At 40.1% G+C, this 21,769-nt stretch overlaps 1 protein-coding gene across 1 annotated transcript in view; it reads right to left on the reverse strand.

The window, feature by feature from the left end:
• CLSTN2 (calsyntenin 2) overlaps window positions 1-21,769 on the reverse strand; it is a 329,869-nt gene that overhangs the window by 21,441 nt on the left and 286,659 nt on the right. The window contains exons 9-10 of the mRNA XM_083613746.1: window positions 14,155-14,317; window positions 700-866 (exon numbers count right to left, since the gene is read on the reverse strand). Of these exons, the coding sequence (XP_083469872.1) occupies window positions 700-866; window positions 14,155-14,317 (330 nt within the window). The remainder of the gene's footprint in view (window positions 1-699; window positions 867-14,154; window positions 14,318-21,769) is intronic.

A 21,769-nucleotide genomic window follows, 5' to 3' on the forward strand; every position in this document is an offset into this window, starting at 1 on the left:
GTGGATTTTGTGATGTATCTTTGTAAGCTACACTGAGAGTAATTTTTGTGTGGAAAAGGGGCATACAAAAAAGTGTTGATGATGAAGGGAAAGTTTATATTTTATTTTATTATTTATTTCATAAAATGTGCACACTGCACGGTCATTAAAAGACTCATCAAAGTCATTTACAAATGATAAAATAGTAAAATCAAGAGGGGGAGAAATCACATTTGGTGGTAATGTCAGGTGACTGGCAGGTGGGCGAGGCTGCGCACCTGTCCAAGTGGCCCATGGGGTTGTGGTAGTTGAATTGTTGATCCCATTTGCCTCCTCCATCCAGTTACCCATCCCTGCTCTAATGGTAGTCATCTTCAAGGTGCTACAGTAACTGTAGCACAAGCCTGATGATATGTGTGCTGTATCTCCTGGAGAACGTGCATGTTTCTATAGAATGTCTCAAACATACCATGAGCAGAACTGAATGCTGAAAAGCCGAAGGGTTATGAAACACCCATGGCACTTGGTACCTATAGGTTTATAAAGGCAAAAATGGAAGCATTCAGCGCCACATAGCTCCTCTTCTGCTCAGCTGCTTCCTTGCATGACTTCATGGCATATTAGATGGCTTCCGGGAATACATTTGTACTCTACCTTGTGCTCTTCACTTCATAAATCAGCTTTAAATGTTATCAAAAATGATGTCAGTTCATCCCTCACCTTTAGTCCTTGGCCAAGACTCTCCAGGGAGTTAATATCCAAACCTTCCTTGCAGGCTTGCAAACAGGAAATCACTTTCTGACTCTCAATTTTGCCTGGTCGGATGGTTAGGCTGGCAAGGCTGCCATGGAAAAACTGAGCAAATCTGGGTTTAGAGACTTCACCTCCTATTAAAAAAAAGAAGCACATAGCTGATAATAATTCATAGATACATTTTTATTTATGGCTATCAATATTTCCAACACAATCTTTAAATGTCTGAGACAATTGACAATCCAGCTGCTGTTGTAATCCCAAACAGAATTCCAAATAGAAAATGGCTCATACATTGTTACTATTTATGGTTATAATGCTCCAGACCTATTTGCACATTCTAATTCCCATGCAATTAGATTGCATGAGGGAAAGTGGGGGCATGTGCACTAGCTCTGCCCCCTCCATCCCTGTCCCTATCATCTGTCACAACCTGAAGGTAAATGTGTGCAGTGACAATCCTGCTCTACTCCCCATGCAATTTCCCTGGAAGAAAAGGCTCCCCACCTCAGAAGTTATTCCTCCAACTTGTGGAAGGTGTCAGGTATAATGACAGAGGGAGGTAGAGCTAGCACACTCATTTCCCTCATGTGAGGGATTAGAATGTCTAAATACTCCTGCTTTCATATGGGAGTCTGATGTGAAAATGCGTTCTAGTCGGAGACATGGCCCACAAAACATCAGCCCTGCAGCAAGTGATGTAAAAGCTGCTTCTACGATTTTAATTTAGAAGCAGCATAAAGCTAAGCATCAAACTCTATTATATTTTAGAAGATATTTGTGATTCTGTAGATGAAGAAGGAAACCTGAAAATAACATGCTGTTTAAAAACAAAGCACCAAACAAATGAAAAGGCCATCTATGCTGCTTGCTGGTCCTGGGAATAGTAAATCTCTTATAAAGCAATATGCAATTAGTTACTGTTAAATTAACAAAATGGCCTTCCTACCAAATTTGCTTACCTTCTATATAAACTGACATTATGCTGCTTAGTAATGACTGCCTGTGATATATAAAACTAAATAGAAATGAGTGGCTGATAGAGGAAAGAAAAACAGACTCATTATGGAGTAAATTAAGGAAATAAACCCATTCAAGATTAACATCTGATTTCAGTCATGCCAGTGGGTGAGGTATGGGTGAATCAGAAGCAATTGGATTTTGCACATTGATTTCATGCACATTGATTTATTGGGGTATAGGCTGCTTTGGTTTTATTTCATCAATATCATAATTGCATACTGAGGTTGATTCTCTTACTGATTCCTGAAACTCGGTACCTTATAATATGCATCAAGCCTGCAATTACCACCAGCAAACATTTCACAGAACATTTTTACTTGGTTTTATATTTTCTGCATCTGCACCACATTATGATACTAACCCATATGATGTATATTTCTGTATTGCTTTTAAGGAAGAAGCCACATTTCCAGGAGGGAGAGTCAGAATGACTATAACTGACAACAAACCACCCACACACACAGAGAGAGAGACTTGTGTATACTAATAGCAAAAGAGACACGGCCAACGGATATTTTAATATTTCCCATTTTACAAGATGCATTAACTGTATTTTAAAATTGTTAGAGAAATGCAAGCCCCTAAAGTGTCACTTGCAAAAGCTAACCAACACCCTCCTTGGGACACAAATAGAGAGAAGTACACAGCACTGACAAATGCATCAGAAGCGTTATGGTTTAAAAATAAGCATCCAGCTGAACAGTTATCCTTCTCAAGGGGTTATAGTACAGACACTGGTCACGTCTGCCATTGGCAGCACCTTCTAGGTCCACCTGAGCAGCTTCAGCCAGACAACTAGTATAAATAAAAGAGACAGTCCAATTGAAACTTATTTATAGATCCAGCAGAGAAGACAAACCCACCTGCATCATAAAAATTAATGATGAACCATAGTGTTGATGCACCACCTGAGCCCAACCAAATGTAGCCAAACTTCACAACCATTTAGTTACTTGCAAGGACAGCTACAACAACAATAAAAAGGGAGTGACAGTGTTGTCAACATTGAAATGACACACAGATGGGCTTATTTATTTTAACTTCCTAGGAAAAAAATTAACAATTTGAACAAATGAGAGGACAGTCTACGTCTGCCAAAAGGCTTCATTCATACTTTATGACTTTGTCCTTTTATTACCAATGATGGAAAACCCATAAACACTTAGGTTCATGGTACCATATCAGCTTTGGAAAGGAAAGAAAAACATTGTTAAATAAAACTTTAGTTATCTTTCCTAACGGAATTTTAATCTGTTTCAGGTATCAAAAAATGTCACCAGTTTCAATTTCCAAAGGGTCTCTTAAACAATAAAATCACACCCTATGCCAAGGAATTAGTACTGCACATGAATTCTACTTGGCGAACAACAGAGCATAAACTGCACACCCATACCTCAATTAGGAGAACTTAAATGAACAAGAAAGACTAATCTGTATTGAAATAAGCAAAGAAAGGACAGTATATCTTGCATTCTGACACAAAATACCCATCTCACATGAGATGCATATTCTCAGGTTCTATTTGCAACTTCATGAAAAATAATTTGTTGAATGGCCTGCACCTGTACCATCCTTTTCACACATTAAGATTTCAAATGGAGGCCCTCCTTCTGTGCCCATCCCTTACCTCAGTGTAATGAGTGGCCAACAAAGGGGGGGGGAGACTTTTACATGATGAATTATATGAATTGACGTATTATGTTTTGAAATGAAGTGGCATCTAGACTATTATGCAATGATGTGTTGATTTATATGTTTTGATGTTGTGTTGGAAGCCACGGGGTACATTTATGTGGCAATGTGTGATACAACTGAAATCTACTACATCTATATTTTGGGAAGCTGTTTGTCCGTATATCTGTTTTCTATGTATTTGGACGCTTCTTAAGATAACATAACCACATTTTGCATAATTGTTCCTGAGATCGAAGAGCAGGTTGCCATTTGTGTTCGGATCCAGTTGGACACCATTTTTAATCAAGATGGTAGACTGAACCTTTGAAACTGCACTTTTTTGGGGGGATTCCTATAAATCCCGAGCAATTCTGAATATGAAGTTGCCAATTGTCAAATAAATAAATAATGACTTTCAGGACAACGTAACACATACAACTATTAAGTATGTGATTAGAGCATGGAATTATAAATTCAAATAGGATATGCTTTCTGAAGCCTGGTGTGGCCTTCTTGAATAGATGGGTGATGACACTGACTTGCAGTGTCAGTTTCTATACCCAAATCCCATGTGTTCTTTGTGTATGAGCAAAATATATTAGTCTTCTGAAGCCTACCCACTAAGTTGGTAATATCTGAGGACCATATACACATTTTTTTCCACATTGTGTACAGTGTTTATCACATCATGTACTTTTTTGCAGTGTATATGAAGTGGAAAAACAAAGAAGCACACACTATGATTATAATAGATAGAGTTATGGTCTGAAATATGTATGAACTAAAATTGTTCTGTATCATGTAGTCACGTGATAATTTTAGGACAGAAATGAGCAACAGAAAATATAGTTAGCAGTCCTTAGAAGCATCAACACTTACTACAAAACACTATTGGTCCTATTACGCTAAATAAAGTTGTGTTTTAATTAATTTGATTATATGACCAACCATGCCTTTTAGGCAGAAAAAGCAAAGGAGGATGATTCACTAATCTGTTTTGTTGTTGTTTTAAACATGGGATTATGGTTTGTCAGGACACAAAGAGGAAGGGGAAGAAAACAGCAAAATTACTTCCATTGTTTATATGGTAATGTGACTTAATTTGTTAGGAGGCATTGTCTGAAAGAGCTACTCAGTGTTGACTCCATTGTGGAAATGACACAAGTTAATTACTTCATCCCTCACCACAACTCTTAGGAAAACAAAATGGCTTTGCAGTATTGGAAGTAATGACTTTTCAGCTATGGAAAATGGAAGTGCAACCTTTTGACAGTAATTAACTCATGTCACGGCTATAGTGACAGGAGGTAAAGAGTTATACATATAGAAAGGATTGGTTCCTGAGGGGAACACTATGAAATTGAGACTTTATCTTTTTTCAAAGATACTCTGATGAAGTCTGTGGGAAAAGAGTTCATATAACCTGCTTACTTCTCTGCCTGTCTTTGCCACAAAATGATTGTTGGTAACTAAAGAGCCAAAGGGAGCATCTAAACCTTGGCATTATTGAAGTCATCATTTAGTAAGAGAGGTTCTTTGCCACATTGGCAGATGAACTGTTATCAGAACACAATGGCCTCTTATAAAACTAAAAGACTGCTGCCAAGGAGTGCTATTATTAAATATAACAATGTGATAATCAAACTTAATCTGATTTTACTGTCTGAAAGCTCAGAAAAGAACTGCAAACATTAAAGAAGAGGAACATACTATATTCTGTTGGTTATCACTACCAATACTGAGACACCAGGTACTGATGCAAATGCTCTATGAGACCTTTTGAGATGTTACACGATCCGACAAAGTTTTATCACTGTCAATTTGTGTATTCAAGAAGTCTGCCTTTCATAAACTGAAAACAAGGCATATACAGTAATTCCTTATTTTTTCTACTCACCTGGTCAAGACAAGCATTACCATACATTACTACCACAGAAGGTCTATAAGCTGCTCTATTTCAGGAGCACATTGTAAATAAGACTCAAATAAAATCTGTATGGAGGTTACAACCTCATGAGTAGGGAGGTCGGGAACTGTGTTCTAAAAAAGCAGCTTGATGAAAGCAGCTATACATTAGCGGATCCTGACGAAGCTTCTACTAATTAAAAATAAATACTTGTGGGCAATGTATTTTTGAAAGCCACAGTGCACAGGATGCAACACAACTCTCTTACTACAATATTTTCTGTCACTGTGCATCAGCAAAAAAAACCCCACCTCCTGCCCCATGTACAGTTTGGTATCAAATCCTTGTCAGGCTAATTCTGCCATTTCTTGGAATAGCCACAGCAAACAGAGTGGCACTCACCATGTTTGGCTGGTGCCTGGGACCAACATAGAAAAGTATATTATAAGCAGCTGCTTATAACTAAAATATTTATAGCTCAGCCATCCATCATTACAACAATCTTAGGGTGAAGTAAAATAAAACTCAATTTAAAACAACAAATGTATCAATAACCTACATAACATTAAAAAAAATCATGCAAATAATGACCCAAATGGTTAAGGGCTTTAAAGGTTAACATGATCACTCTAAACTGAGTCCAGATATGCAACGGTAATCAATTCATCTGGTGCAAAATTGATGTCACCTGTTCTAGCCTTCTGGACAGTGCAAGCATCCAGGCAGTCACATTTGCCACTGATTGAGACTTCCAGTCTTCTAAGGTAGCCTCACAAAGTATGGATTTAACTAGTGCATCAAATCTAGAGTTTGATATAAGTGTGGGTCACTCTGTGTGGCTTATCTTACATTTTTAACAATGGGTGTGGGGGTGGGAAGAGAACAACTTTAGGAAGACTGCATTTTGTGTACGCAGTTGATTCCAAATGGAGTATCGGCAGTCCTGTATTTCAATTGGGAAGCACATGACACATTAAGTTCCATAAGGATTGGTTCTTATAACAGCTGCCAGCATTTCAGTATATTTTATAATATAAAGAATGTTATCAAATTAAAAAGTTATACCGAAAGACTGTTAAGAAGCAATACCTTATGAACAAATACGTTCCCTCAATCTTGCTTATGATATTTTCATGAAAGGTGTTAGACACCTTTCATTTCATGATGGTAGACACAGACAGACTTATAAGTAGCATTATTTTAGTGAGTTCACCTATGGTAAACAGAATTAAAATGTATCAGTCGTAAGAGTGCCCTGCTTCTCCTGCGATCTAAGGCATGTTAAGAAGGCAGCCAGCATGAAACAAATCCTGTTTTCCAGACAAGAAATGAAATGTCTTTATCTTGGAAAAAGACTTTTATTCACAGTTAGCAGTAATACATTAAACATTACCTTTGACCTTTGTTTTTATTTTTAAATAGAATTCATCCCGATTTTTTCTTCTTTCTTTCCTACATTTTCTCCTACTGCTAGTATTACTATTTTGGGCATGAATGGATTTTGATCCCGATTCTCACAAAACTGCAACCTAATAAATCCTAGAAAATCTGGAAGGTTTTTAACCTGTTGGACTTGAGGAGATTTCACCCCTCCCATATCCAAGAATCTGCTGATGTTCTCTGCTGATTCTCCAGAGGGGGGGGGCGGTTTCTGCTCTCTACTTATTCCACTCCAGCCTCACATCAAAGTGTCAGAGAGAGAAAGACTGAGTGTTAGAGAGAGATCGTGTGTATAGATAAGGTTGCTGCTAAGAGCAGCTGCAGACACTCAGTGCAGTTCAGACCTCATTTAGCTCTGTATATAGTTGTGTAGTATAGCTGTAGATAGAATAAAGAAGATATTCTACAGAGCTGCTCTCCGAGTCATTTATGCTCTGCTATGCTCTGCTGTGCGACGACTGTCTTCTTGTGGAAGTGAATCCGGTGCTCACAACTCTAAGCTGTGAGTCCACAGCACTTTGACCTGTTCCAGTGCAGAAGGTGGTCTCTGGAAGTGCTACCCAGCTCACCTAGCCCAGTCGGGGCTGAAGTGGATGAGTGCAGTTGGTGGCACTGGCTCAAGGGCGATGCTGACAGGACTGTCTGTCCTTCTGCTGGTTATCCTAATTGCAAGGGGTCCAGCCTGCTTTATTTATTTATTTATAGAAACCATGAAAATCAATAAATGCACAAAAGGTCATACAAGAGAGAAAGAGCAAATAAGTATGGGTGAAAAAGGATGACCTGCTTTTAAAGCAAAGGATTAAGCTTTGAACTTGAACACTGTTCTGGAAATACAACAGAATGGAAAATAATAACTCTAAAACAGTACTATAGTGATCACAGATTAATGTCCTTTGAAATGTTGGCATTTAGTTTGGAGGTCAGGTTTGGAAATGCAATAATATGACATCTATATACTGCTTTGATCCAGATTTACTACATAAGCATCGTGTGAATGTGACTGCTGACTTTATTAGACTTTCCTTACATTTTACCAATACTACTTTATGTACAACCAAAATTTCCTGTCATGAAACTTTGCTCTTCTTTGTGGTTCAAAGAGATGCCATATGTGGTCTTAGTCATGTAGGATCTCAAGGCATCAGTGGTGAGGATTCATTCGAAGATCTATCCCAAAACTTGTTGTCTTTCTGTTTACTAGGGAATAGAATTCTGCCAGCAGTGCTGTTTTGTTTTGTTTTGTTTTGTTTATGGTCAAATCAATGAAACAAGACTGTATATCTGTTAGCCATGAGCAATAGTTGCAAAAAAAGGAAAGTCGGTTTTTTTTCCTGCAGCAGAACACAGACAATACAGTCTCTCCCCTTGCATTTAGTGGATTTCATTTATATAACAAAGATATAGTGCGATACAGTGTCTCATAATGAAGAAAACTGATACAAGTAATAACAACACAATCCTACCCCATCTGTGTTGGTGCCTGGGGTTGAGTTAGTTAGAATGGCATGCAGACTTCTTCCTACCAGCTTTTGCCGAGGACTGACAAAAACTTGTATGGGCATTTGTATTTGCACTTTTCTGATAAGTAAAAGAATTCATATTTGAAAATAAGTAAATAAATAAATGTCCTACAACAGAATTTACCAAACAAACTCAGTTAGGTCTTCTGTTTATGGAATGGGCCTTTTCGGCCCCAACTCCCCCTGTGCACCCCTCTATACACACCAAATTGGTTCAGGGGGGTCAGGAGCACCCCCAGAACAGAGCAGAGGGGATGGTGATGTTCCATTTGGGAAACTGAAATGCTTATGTAAATGGAATGTTTGTAATAGTGTGACATAGAATTCCACTCTTTGGATTTATAAATGGATATTACTTTTTACTAATTAGATATCTTGTCTAAGATAAGTGCTTCCCATTCTGTGTAAAAACAACCAAAATGTGGAGATGGATATTCTTATCTTTCCATTTAAGCACAATTTGAATTCTACTTGCTACCAAGAAGACAAAGATATGAACATAGCTAATTGTGGAGATTCCCTCTCCATCCAGAATTCCCAGCAAAAGTGCCCTAGTCTCAAATGGTGAGGGAGATCCTGTAACATTTGGAATATGTCTTATAATTCCATTCCAGAATCTCATCACCAGTAGTGAAGAGAAAGAGAGAAAGAGTGAAAGAGAGAGAGAGAGAGAGAGAGAGAGAGAGAGAGAGAGAGAGAGAGAGAGATCTTGCCTTGTGGCACTTAAGCAATAATTAGAATGCTGATTGCTCATGAGAAACACTAGGTGTGGGATTTGGTGCCAATGAGATATTACATTAAAAAACATTTCTCTAATGCCTTTTAAATTGGAAACTGCAGGTTCAGTACAGAGGAACAGAGAGCCAAATCTTAATCCCCATTTTGTGATCCAAGATTCTTCATAATTAAGGTTCTTTGGGAGATGAACCATTAAGGTTTATTAAAATCACAGATTCATAGAACAACTATATATAGTATAAGCAATGCTCAGATGAACACAATTTCAGCCACAGTTATAACAGAGATAGCCATATAATCATGAATTACTACTCCACCTGTAAAATCCTAACTTCTTATAAAGACATGAAGTTATATGCCTAGGATTAGAGTTAGGTGAATCTATCAAGTTTGGTCGCTCTCAATTTTTCCTTTTTTGAATCTTAAGTTCAATTCTCCATAATTCCACATCAGCTAGTGAGTTGTTATTTTTTTTAAAAAAAAGTTTTAATGAAAATTCACTAGCATTTTAGTACAAATTTCTCCTAAAATGCAAATTTTTGCAAAGGAATTTTGTCTAATATAATGCATTGCTTTCAGTAAGCTATGCTTTTTTATCCATACTTTATCCTAATAAATGTATTTTTGTATACCCATTACTTGGCTGGAGAACTACATTGCAAAATCATCTTCAATGATGGCTGTGTTTCGGTTTATGTATTATTTCAAGAAGCGTGAATTAGCTAGATAGACTTTCCTTTAAATGGAAACTGAATTAAGTTTGCCCTCATCCCTGCCTAGGAGTTGCAGTTCTGAATGGGAATGTTCTATCTTTTATTCTAACCATTTATTTTGCTTGACAGAGTTTACGTAATGCATAACAGGCCTTAAATGGGCTGTGTTATGATATGAGTGTAAATCCATTACCCTGGGTCTCACCTTGCTAGGTAAGCATTTTATAGCCACAGAAGGGACTCTTTAAAACCCCTTCTGTACAAAATCATCTAGTGCTTTCTGCCAGTGCTGTAGTTTTTTGGTGGAACGCAGATGGGGATGGTCTGAAAATAATATAACAGCTGCAGAAATATCACCATCGTCACAGCTCCTCCAATGTCATCAATGATGCATTCCGTGTACCTTGCACCTGCAAGTTTTTTTCTTAAAATCCTGGCTGTCCTTTAAACTTATTACTCAGTTGGTTAGAGTGGGTGCTGATAACACCAAAATTGCAGATTTGAGCCCTGTATGGGACAGCTGCATGTTCCTGCATTGCACAGGGTTAGACTAAATGATCCCTCAGGGTCCCTTCCAACTCTACAATTCTATGATTTAGAATCCTGGATAGTTGGTTATTGGAATATGCAACCCATAGGTATTTCCAGTGATTTTTGTTCTGGGGGGACGCAGGGATATGCATACCCCTAAACATTTTGTGAATCTAAGTTTGGCCTCATTGAGGGGCAGTATTTCAATATGAGTAGGAAAATGAGAGTACCCCTAAACATTTTTTTAAAGAAAAAAAGCACTGGGTATTTCCAAGCATCCTTGATCCATTTGTAGCTAATCTTGTGTAATTCAGCTTTCCTTGCTAGCAACTTCTTGTTGTGGAGGGAATTCTGAGATTTGTGGTACAGTGGTACCTCTGGATGGGAACGGGATCCGTTCCGGAGCCCTGTTCGCATCCAGAAGTGAACACAACCTGCGTCCACGCAAGTTGCGATTTGGCTCTTCCACACATGCTTGTGAAGTCATTTTGAGCATCTGCGCATGCGCGAGCGGCAAAACCCGGAAGTAACGCGCTCTGTCACTTCCGGGTCGCCGCAGAGCGCAACCCGAAAATATTCATTCTGAAGCTACTTCAACCTGAGGTATGACTGTATTCTAATTCTAGCTTTGTTTGCATCCTCCTTCCTGCTAAGTGCTACAAGAACAACACTGAGATGGAGAAGGAGGAAGCTGCCACACAGAGTCATCTCCTGGACTGGATGCCAGAAGACAAGAAGGTGGGGCCTGCCTAAGGGAGCTAATGGATTGGCCTCCACTGAAGGCTGCAGATTCCTTTTCCTCCTCTGCCTTCTCTTGATAGTTTTTTCTCCCTCTCTGCAGTCTGCTCAGACTCTTCTCCATCTTCAAAGAACTCACCTCAGAATTAATTCCCCAGCTTTTTAAACCAACCTCTTGATAAAGCAGTTTCTAAGAACCAAAAGGAGCCAGGCTCCAGTCCATCCCACAAGGCTGCAAAAGATTAAATTTACTACCACTTTAGCGGGGGTGGGGGTGGGGGAGATATTATGCATTGCCAAAGAAAAGAGGATTGGCATCGCCAAAAGAGGAAACAAACTTGCATAAATATTGCACATGGTAATTTATATGAATAAATTTATATTAATATATTTTATGCAAATTTAGAAACAATCACTGTCATGTAAAACAATAAAAAACAAACAAACCACATCTGACCAGCAGCAGCTTGTGTGGTGGGCACAATGGGGCTTCATTGCTTTCCTGGTTTCTGTGCATTGTTGCCCGTTACTGTGAACGGGGTGGGCTTCGCACATTAGGATTCAGAAGCAAAGAACTGGCTTCATCACAGTGCCTGCACCATGCTCCCTGCTGCATTGGTCCTCTCCTCTAGCATGGTCTGGGAAGGTGGAAGGGCAAGGCAGCCCCACCCATGCTGCATCACCAGCCACTACTATCTCTGACCATAGTTGGAAAGACATCAGTGACTAGTGTGCTAGCTTTGCCAGCTGGCTAGGTGCTTCTAACTGTTGATGTGCAACCTCAAGTCTCTGACTCTCCCTGCTTACTGTTCTTCATCTTTCAACTGGGTTTTCTTTAAATAAGACCTTTAAATGAGACCTTAAATGGGACGCGGGTGGCGCTGTGGTCTAAACCACAGACCCTAGGGCTTGCCGATCAGAAGGTCGACGGTTCGAATCCCTGCGATGGGGTGAGCTCCCATTGCTCGGTCCCTGCTCCTGCCCACCTAGCAGTTCGAAAGCATGTCAAAGTGCAAGTAGATAAATAGGTACTGCCCCAGTGGGAAGGTAAACAGCATTTCCGTGCGCTGCTCTAGTTTGCCAGAAGTAGCTTAGTCATGCTGGCCACATGACCTGGAAGCTGTACACCGGCTCCCTCGGCCAGTAAAGCGAGATGAGTGCCGCAACCCCAGAGTCGGACACTGATCAGGGATACTGACCAGAAACATTTAAGATTTTGTGAAGTTAGCAGAACATAAGGAGTTTCTACAACAGACACATAACTAGTTCCTATAGTGCTGCTGGTGGTGTTTCCAGTTTTGTCAAAGAACTATGCCATCAGCAAATAAGCTAATTTTATGACAGTTACCCGCAATTTGGATTCCCTTGGCCTTTGCATTGCCTTGGAATGTCATACTCACAGCTAAAAGCTCAATTGACAGCACAAAGGGAAAGTGGGCATCCCTACCTGCTCCAACAATTGATCTGAAATTTTCCACACTGGAAGTTATTAACCTTAACTAAGAGCATCGAGCTCTGACTTCCCAAAGGCAGTCCATTCCCAAATTCTTCTTTTGCAGTAAGTTAAAAAGACAACCTTGAGGCAACCTGCTTCCAGGCAGTCAAAAGCTTTTTCCACATCAAAACAACAAACAGTACGTCTCTTTTCTTGCTCAAGTTATGTCCAATATTTTTGTCACACTGTTTGCAAAATCCCCCCTACTATAAATCCATTTTGGGCCAGATTACTGCATGAACACAGCACATTGCTCAATCTTTTTGCAAGGAGGGAAATTAAAGTACTTGCATTGCGATTAAGCAGCAAATTATGGAAATAATGCCAGAGAAAGGAAAAGGAGAAGTCTGTTTTCTTGGCAGCTTTGATGGACAGCCAGTTCATACGGTTGCAGTGGCATCAGGTTAGTGGGAAGGAAAATACAATGATTCCAGGTGGTGGTACTCAAAGGGATAGTTGTAACCAAAACTGTGAAAGCAGACTACAGGTGAGAGCCTAGTAAGTCTTATAAGGAACCTAGGGAGTCAGGCAAGGTAGGGAGCAGATGTTGTTCTGACCAAAGAGCAGGTGGGTGTTTTGAAGGTTTATAATCAATATGCCACGTTACTGGTTCCCCAGGTCACCTGACATACCACTGAGTCAGCTGGGCTCTGGATACCCTAGACCTCTAGTTGCTCCTTCAGACCAGCTGCTTTAGTGGCACCCAAAAGGGCAGAAAACTAGATGACACTACCAGAGAATAGGGCTCCTTTTTAAAAAGTTAGCTTACTCAATACATTTATATGCTGCTTAATCGTTTGCATATCTAAGTGACACACATAAATGAAGCCATTCAGAATAAAACATTGAAATCAACCAAAAGAACAAACAAAGCCCCAAACTTTTGGCCAGGAGCTTTATTGGTCAGGCAGTAAGGAGCTGGATTTGGAGCAACCCTATGACACTTTACTACAGTGGTACCTCTGGTTGCGAACAGGATCTGTTCCGGAGGCCCGTTTGCAACATGAAAAGAGTGCAACCCACAGCAGCGCATCTGCGCACGAGCGGGTTGCGATTCGCCGCTTCTGCGCATGCGTGTGATGTCATTTTGCGCTTCTGCTCATGTGTGAGTGGTGAAACCCGGAAGTAACCCTTTCCGGTACTTCCGGGTCACCGCGGGACATAACATGAAAGAACGTTACATGAAGCGGACGTAACATGAGGTATGATTGTATTCCTGTGCAGCCCTCTCTTTAGATCTCTAGGGTGGAATCTACATACATTAAAAAAAAAACGCTGTGAAAATGCTTTGAAGTTTTGAAAAATACATTGAATTTGGTATCGCTCACCTTCACCATCTGGTGCCATATTTGTATATTGCACTTTACAACACATTTAAAATATTTTATTTGCAGCTGTATAGGTGAGTCCTAACTCTATATCTTTATCTCCAGAAACTGTTTCTTTTTTAAAAAAATAAATAAATAAAATCATTGGCATTTCTGAGACCACATAAAGACTATGCTCAGTGTTGTTGCTCTGAAGCATAGTCCACACACATACACACATGATAGGACCTTGCTTTTGGTTAATATTACTGAGGTTTTACTGTACAGTAGATGTCCTCAAATCTTAATCTACACATTTCAGTCTTCTACTTACCTTGCCAACAAGCGCCAACAGTAAGTTGCATTGCTATGTGCGATGGATGAATAGGCCAGTCATTCGTTACAAGGTAAGGTTCGTACGTTGTACCATCCATATACAAAGTAACTACTGGGAATTCAACATTTACGACATAGTAGTGCCATTCTTTATCGCAAATCTAAAGAGAAGGAAAGGAGAGAAAATATACTTACTACCTGTTTTTAATGCGCAGAGTCTTGCAACGCCATCAAAAGGATGATAACATTTTTGACCTTTGAAGCAAAGTATCAGTGATCTTGTGGCAGTGCATACACATGCATTTTAATACACAACTGTGATTTACTTCAAAGTTATTTCCCACATCAAACTTGTCCAAGCAAATGGAAAAATATTCTGTCATTAAAAATAAAATAAAATAAAATGCAAAAGCATTTCAAAAGTCAATACCACCCCCACACGCTTAAAATTTTACTCTTATAGTAATTATACCCTCTCAATAATCAAATGCCAATTTCGTTACCTTTTAGAAATAGAATGCAGCAATTGGGCTTAATAAACAGCTAGGAGAACAGCTGCAAAAACTTTTAAGCATTCTTCCACTGTGTAGAACAGGCATGCATAGGAAAGGATACAGGCTTTGCCCATACCCACCTCTTCATTCAAACACTAGAACAGATAGCCCAGACATACTGCCTTTCTTATTATTGACTCCAGCTGCAGAAGCTGAGGCTGAAAAGGCCAGAGACTCTCCTGGCTGTGAGTCCTGGAAGACCTGTTCCTCTGCCTTGAAGGCCTTTTCCACCTGACCAGGGAGGGTGGAGCCCTGACTGACTCCAGCTGCAAAAGCTGAGGCTGAGTTGGGGTGCTGCTGCTGTTGGTTTTTTGTATCTTTGTGCGAGGCTTTGGTGTAATTTATCTTGAAAATGTTCAGTTTGTATTTTTTATGCTTAATTTATTGTTTATGACTACGTTTGTTATGTTGTAGTTATGTATTTTTACATGTTGTAGGCCATCTTGAGCAAGGTTTGAACTGTGGAAAGGTGGCACACAAATAAAATTATTTGCACACACACTTAGGCCTCACCTATATGTTTAATACAGCATCATACCACTTTATAAACAGTCATGACTTCTCCCAAAGAATTATTGGAGCTGCAGTTTTATACAGGTGGTGAGAGTTGTTCCAAGGCCCCTATTCGCCTCCCAGTTCCCAGAGTTGTTTAATAATCAACCTCCTAACAACTTATATCACCTGTAACAAACTACAGTTCCCATAATTTTTGGGGGGAAATCAAGATTGTTTATAGTGGTATGATACTGCTTTAAATGCATGGTGCAGACCTTATACATAATGCATAGAAAACATAACACAACAGATCCACTGATGTCATTTTTGACTCTTGTAAATTTGTAGTTGGAATGCTTTGTTGTTTTTCCTATTCATACATAGCTCTCCTTCATTTACCTACCCTACCCTGTTCCTAGATTTTTATTTAAAACGAAGAACAAGGAAGAACGAGTAGGAGGAGGAGCTTTAAAAGGGGGAGAATATTATAATGGAACTGCTAAAAATCACAGCCTAATTATTTTGAATACATTTATAAAATCCTTAAAAGCCCAGAAGAAGACCAACAGTACAATTATTATTGTTCCCAGGGATTTTTTCCAGCCAGAATTCGCTGGAACTGAATTCCAGCACCTCTCAGGTGGGGCAGCACTGCCATTCTAAGAGAACAAGGGAGTGAGGACATGACAGGGAGTTCTAGCATGTCACTGATTGTTCCTTATCTTCTTGTTCTGCATTACTGTGTTTTGGGTTTGGAATTAAAGAGAAGCTGTGAAGAATAAGAGAGTTTACATAAGATATTCATTAATTTTAAATACCTGTTTCTTCTTACACAAATCCTTTGGGTATCTTGTTCTACCTTCTAAAATTTACCACTATAAGTTGCAGTGCCGGTTGGGGGCTGCACGACAGGCATTTGCTAAAATTAGCCCATAATAATCTATGGAACTAATGTGAAGAAGCTACTAGACTGTAGAGCATACCATCTGAAAATATATCCTTTGAGACTATAGTTTTGCTAAAAGAATTCTGGCAATCTAATGAGTTAATGCTGTTCTGCCCTTGCTTTTTCCGTTATTTATCAGATTCTCTCTTTGATTATCTAGCTCCAGTCTCTTTCTACTATCTTCTTTAACTGTTGAAATGAAAAACACCTCCTATTCAGCTCCTGCTGAGCATAACAGCATCCCTTCTCTCTCTGCTTTGTTGACTTCCCATCTGTTTTTCAGATCTTATCCGGCAACATATCTTTTCACAATTGCCTTTACCTTTACTTCTCTGTTTTTTCTCCCCACTATGCACCTGCAGTATTTAATTCTTTGAAGTACTGCAGTGTATAATTAAGGTTAAAAATACAGAGAAAATAAATTGCAGTATTTTTACTTTTTTGATAAAACAGTTTCTATACAATGCCAGTTGCTGGCTACTGTATAAAATAACTGGCACAGTGGGGCTGATTTGTCTCCCTTGAACTCCTGCATTTAAATCATGGCAAAACGCATTGAAAATTATAGAACAATATCAGTGCAAAATTGCTCTTCAAATGAAAAGGAAGCTGCAAAATCAGCAAGTCTAGAATTCTGTGCTAAAGATCCACTAGATAAGAGAACCCCCAGCCTATACCAAATTTCCATACCACATGAACTGAAGTGCAAAGACTATTATCAATGACACACAGAGCCATGGAAAATGAGAGGGAATCTACGCTGAATAAGTAATTATTTTAGGTGCTCTGTGGCAAAGAAACATCACATATTCTTTTACTTGCCAGCTGTGTGATCGAAAAGTGTTTGAAGACATCCTTGCTCTTCTCTTTCTTGTGCATGAAAGCAAATACATGACAATTTAAATTACTGCAAGACAATCGAGGACATCCTTACTGCAAAACCTATACCCTCAAAACTCTGGAGATCCTTAAACCAGGCATAATCATACATCAGGTGTGGGGATACTCTGGCCCTCCACACATTGCCCTCCATCCCTGACCACTGGCCATGTTTACTGGGGCTGATGGGGATTTTAGTTCTGCAACATCTGGAGAGCCACCTGTCATACATCAAGCTCCACTTATTACAGTCATCACAAAGCCAAACATGTCTTGCTCCTATAGTAGTATATCTCCAAAGCTTTACTGCAAGGACAGTAATGAGTAATGGTGTCAATGCAGCATCTGCCCCCCCAAAGATGTTTCTATCTGAAGAATTTGTGGGCAGAGCTGCGTAGGTCCTGCCCATCAGCAAAGGCCCGGCTTCTAATATTCTCCTTGCTGTCCTTTCAAGCTATTTGTTCCCAACAGCTCACTGACATTGCAACCAGTAATACTTTTTGTACTTTGAGCCACTATTTACGATCAAGATGGTAATGGAAGAGAGTATAACACTCCATTTACAACAGAGTAATATCAATAGCAAGCACAGACCTCTGACTTGCCTGAATACTAATAGCTGCTTTATAGGCACCACCATGTGACTTTACCCCTTGGGGCCATGATCATGAATGAGTCCATTTCAGAAAATAGCAGTGTCTTGTGACACTGGGGGGAGAGCTGTTATATTCTATTTTGTCTCCTTTAATGCATTTGGCACATTTCTGCATGCTCATGCAAACAGCGTGGAAGGTGAGGAAAATCTAAAGTGGCTTTGTTCTTAATGAGAAGCCATGATAACGGGCTCGCCTGCTTACTAAAATAAGCATCACACCTAATGACATAAACTCATTGTCTTAACTCAGTGCATTTACAGTATTTATTATGCAGCAGGGTGTACCCCAAGCAACCCATTTGCTTTGAATCCCCTCTAGACTTTGCAGTACAACACATCCACACTGCTCAAACATAAATCTTCAGCATTGGCGTAGAATTCCAATTGCTAAGCCTGTCTCTGCAGAATTTTGAGATGTCACCGTTGTGAAAAGTTGGTAAACATGCAGTTTAGCTTAGGCTCTGCATTTTTATTTAACTGCAAGAGAGCGAATAACACAAGCAGCTAGGAAAATTTTCCTTTGATCCTTAGCTGGAGGGCTTTAGCATTATCCTCTCAGCCACAGCACCCAGATCAAACATTCTGCTCTACTACACAAGAGGTCACATGCTCTGTAAATCTGCTTCAGAGCCTGCCACCAGAGAACGTCTTATACTGTAATGTACTTGAAGCAGCAGCAACAGTTGCATGTGTCAGTGACTGGAATAAGACTGAGAACTGTCAAGAAGAAAGTGGGTGGGTGAAAGACGGAGTCAGCAGCAAATTTGTGGATGCAAAGCATAGGTTCATTGCTGGTATTGAGAAGAGATTCCTGGCTGAGCTCTCACACCAGAGATTGCTGGGATAACAGGGAACTTGCCTTTTGGGTGGTGGCAATGGAGGAAGATTGGGTTAGACAGAAAGCATTTCTGTGAGGAGGTGCTAGCAAGGGATTAAGTAGAGTGGAACCAGGGATGGGTTTTTGTTAGTGTTTACTTGAACATGCAACCCTGCTGAATTTCCCCAGATGAGAGACAAAAGAGTTTGGGATGGGAGGATGTTTACTATTTGATGGGGTGGCCAGGAATTCTATCTTTTGTCTCTTTTCTTTCTTTTTGAAAGTTAACTAAAGGCAATCCAGTGCACTCAGCAGCCAAAGGCAGATTGCTTTAAAAACCTCTTAAGAATGGTTCTGGGAAAGTAACTCCAATAGGCCTGTGGGGTCAGATATCATTTCTCCCTGTGCATTGTGTTTTGGAAGAAGAAGAAAAAGGAGAAGAAGAAGAAGAGGAGGAGGAGGAGGAGGAGGAGGAGGAGGAGGAGGAGGAGGAGGAGGAGTTTGGATTTGATATCGTGCTTTATCACTACCCTAAGGAGTCTCAAAGCGGCTAACATTCTCCTTTCCCTTCCTCCCTCGCACCAATAACTCTGTGAGGTGAGTGAGGCTGAGAGACTTCAAAGAAGTGTGACTAGCCCAAGGTCACCCAGCAGCTGCATGTGGAGGAGCGGGGACGCGAACCTGGTTCACCAGATTACAAGACTACCACTCTTAACCACTACACCACAATACATGCAATAGATTGCTTTTGTTTAACATTGTAAAACAAGAGGGAGGGGCATGGAAAAGCCACCCAACTATCTCACTAAGACCCCTCCCCTGCCTTAGCCAACCAAAGTGTTGTATGTTTTGCACGAATCCTACAGAAATTTTCATTGTACTTTCACTAGAAGATGAAGGAAGATCCAGTGAAGGTTATGTGCATCTCTACTTCATGTTGAGAAAGACTGGGTTCTCTAGTTTCACCTTGTGAGGGGAAAGTGGTGGAAAAGCCAGTTTGGCATAATCTTCAGAGTGTTGGACTGGGACTTGGGAAAGCAGGGTTCAAATTTCCACTCAACCATGAAGCTCACTGGGTGACCTTGGGCCAGTCACCATCTCTTAGCCTAACCTACCTCACAGGGATGTTGTGAGGATGAAATGAAACGGGGAGGAGGAGAACCTTGAGATCCTCGGGAGATAAAGGTGGTATATAAATGTAACATGAATACATAAATTTCTAACAAGAAATGTATTGGGTCTCAGGCCTGTGTGAGATTCTTGCCATATGACCTGCAAGCCTGCTTCCTTAATTGGAAGTGTGGGGTGGGAATTTGCCTCACATAACCGAAGATTCAACAGATTATTGAAGTTAGGTAAAATCTGCACCATACATTTGAAGCACATGACCCCCCCCCCCCCCCGAATCCTGGGAACCAAAGTTTATCCTTCACATAGCTTCAATTCCCAGCACACTTAACTGGGAACTACACTTCCCAGGATTCTTAAACTTAACTTAAACTACAGTTCCCAGGATTGTTTGGGAGATGTCCTGTGCTTTTAAATGCGTGATGTGGAGAAGTCCAAGCAAATATGGCACCATTTTATCTTTAGCATAAGCTTTTGCTTGTTTCTTGGACATAGGACAGTTGTGTGTGTATTGGTGATCCCCTAGTTTCAGGAGAAGCAGGAACCCAAGGAGTCGAAGGAAAGAAGGGCATAGGCAGTAAGCTGATAGCCACTAAGAAAGTGAGGCTGAAGGAAAATACCCCACACATTCTTAGAAGAGGAGGTATTCTGTGACATTGGCTTCAAAGGAAAACACTACTGGATTGTTTCCGAGCACAATTCAAAGTGTTGGTGCTGACCTTTAAAGCCCTAAACGGCCTCGGTCCAGTATACCTGAAGGAGCGTCTCCACCCCCATCATTCTGCCCGGACGCTGAGGTCCAGCGCCGAGGGCCTTCTGGCGGTTCCCTCCTTGCGAGAAGCAAAGCTACAGGGAACCAGGCAGAGGGCCTTCTCGGTAGTGGCGCCCGCCCTGTGGAACGCCCTTCCAGCAGATGTCAAAGCGATAAACAACTACCTGACATTCAGAAGACATCTTAAGGCAGCCCTGTTCAGGGAAGTTTTTAACGTGTGATATTTTATTGTATTTTTGGTTTTTATGGAAGCCGCCCAGAGTGGCTGGGGAGGCCCAGCCAGATGGGCGGGGTATAAATAATAAATTATTATTATTATTATTATTATTGTTGTTGTTGTTTTTTGTGGGTGGGGTCCAAAAAAGTGGCCAGGAGCATAGGGATGGGGGAAGTCTGAAACTAATTGGAATTTTTCAGCCAAAGACACGGTTGCAAGACCAATATTAGATGTAAATAATCATGATTGGGCAGGAGCAAAACATATTGCAAAACATATTGAATCAGGCTTTATAAACTACAAATAATCCTTTTCAAAAGAGCTTTGTGAACAAGATTTGGCACTATTCCTTTTATGCAGATGACAAGCAGTTGAATGGATCAAACAGACAAAGAGAGAGAGAGAATTCCATTAGAATATCCTACACAAGCTGCCTGTCATCTCCATGCCCCAGACAAACTACCACTTCTGAGGTAAATGATGCTCAAGATTTGAAAAGACAGCTTCATCAGTATCTTCTCCAGACAGTTTTACATTCAAAGAATAGAAATGGCCTTTGAAAAGAAACTCAGCACAGGTGATACAGACTTATCATTTCAGAAATTCCTTAGACTCCAGAATTTAAATTGAATTTTTAAGCTTAAAAATATGTATGTTGTTCACCTGCCCCAGAAGTCATATGAGAACTGTAACTATTCTGTTTGTGAAATGAGTCATTGTGTGTGAGATTGATGAGTTTTGCATGGAGGTGAGCTGAAGGTGAGAACACAAAGGCATTCTGTCACTCCTAGAGTGGATTAAATGCCTCATTCCTCATGAATATAGGAATATTTTAGGAAAAAAATACATGAGCTTTTAGACTTTATTTCAGAAAAAAGGCAAAAATACAATTTCTTCATTCTTTTATTTTCTTCCTGGCCAACCTTTTCTATTAGAAAGCTCTTTCCAAAAACAGCATGTAAGTGTAAATGCTGCTGGTGAATATTAAATGTCTCCAGAGGATGAGTACAGGGGGCCTAAACACTCAAGTGCCTACAGTTCATATGCTGATTTTTACATTAGGTTTCCACGTCTCCATTTCATCTTGAAAAAGTGTCCATTTAAATATCACCCACTAGGCTTCACAGCAAACAACCCAAAGCATCATTTA

Source organism: Podarcis filfolensis (assembly GCF_964270895.1).
Source record: "Podarcis filfolensis genome assembly, chromosome: 5".
Lineage (NCBI taxonomy): Eukaryota > Metazoa > Chordata > Lepidosauria > Squamata > Lacertidae > Podarcis > Podarcis filfolensis.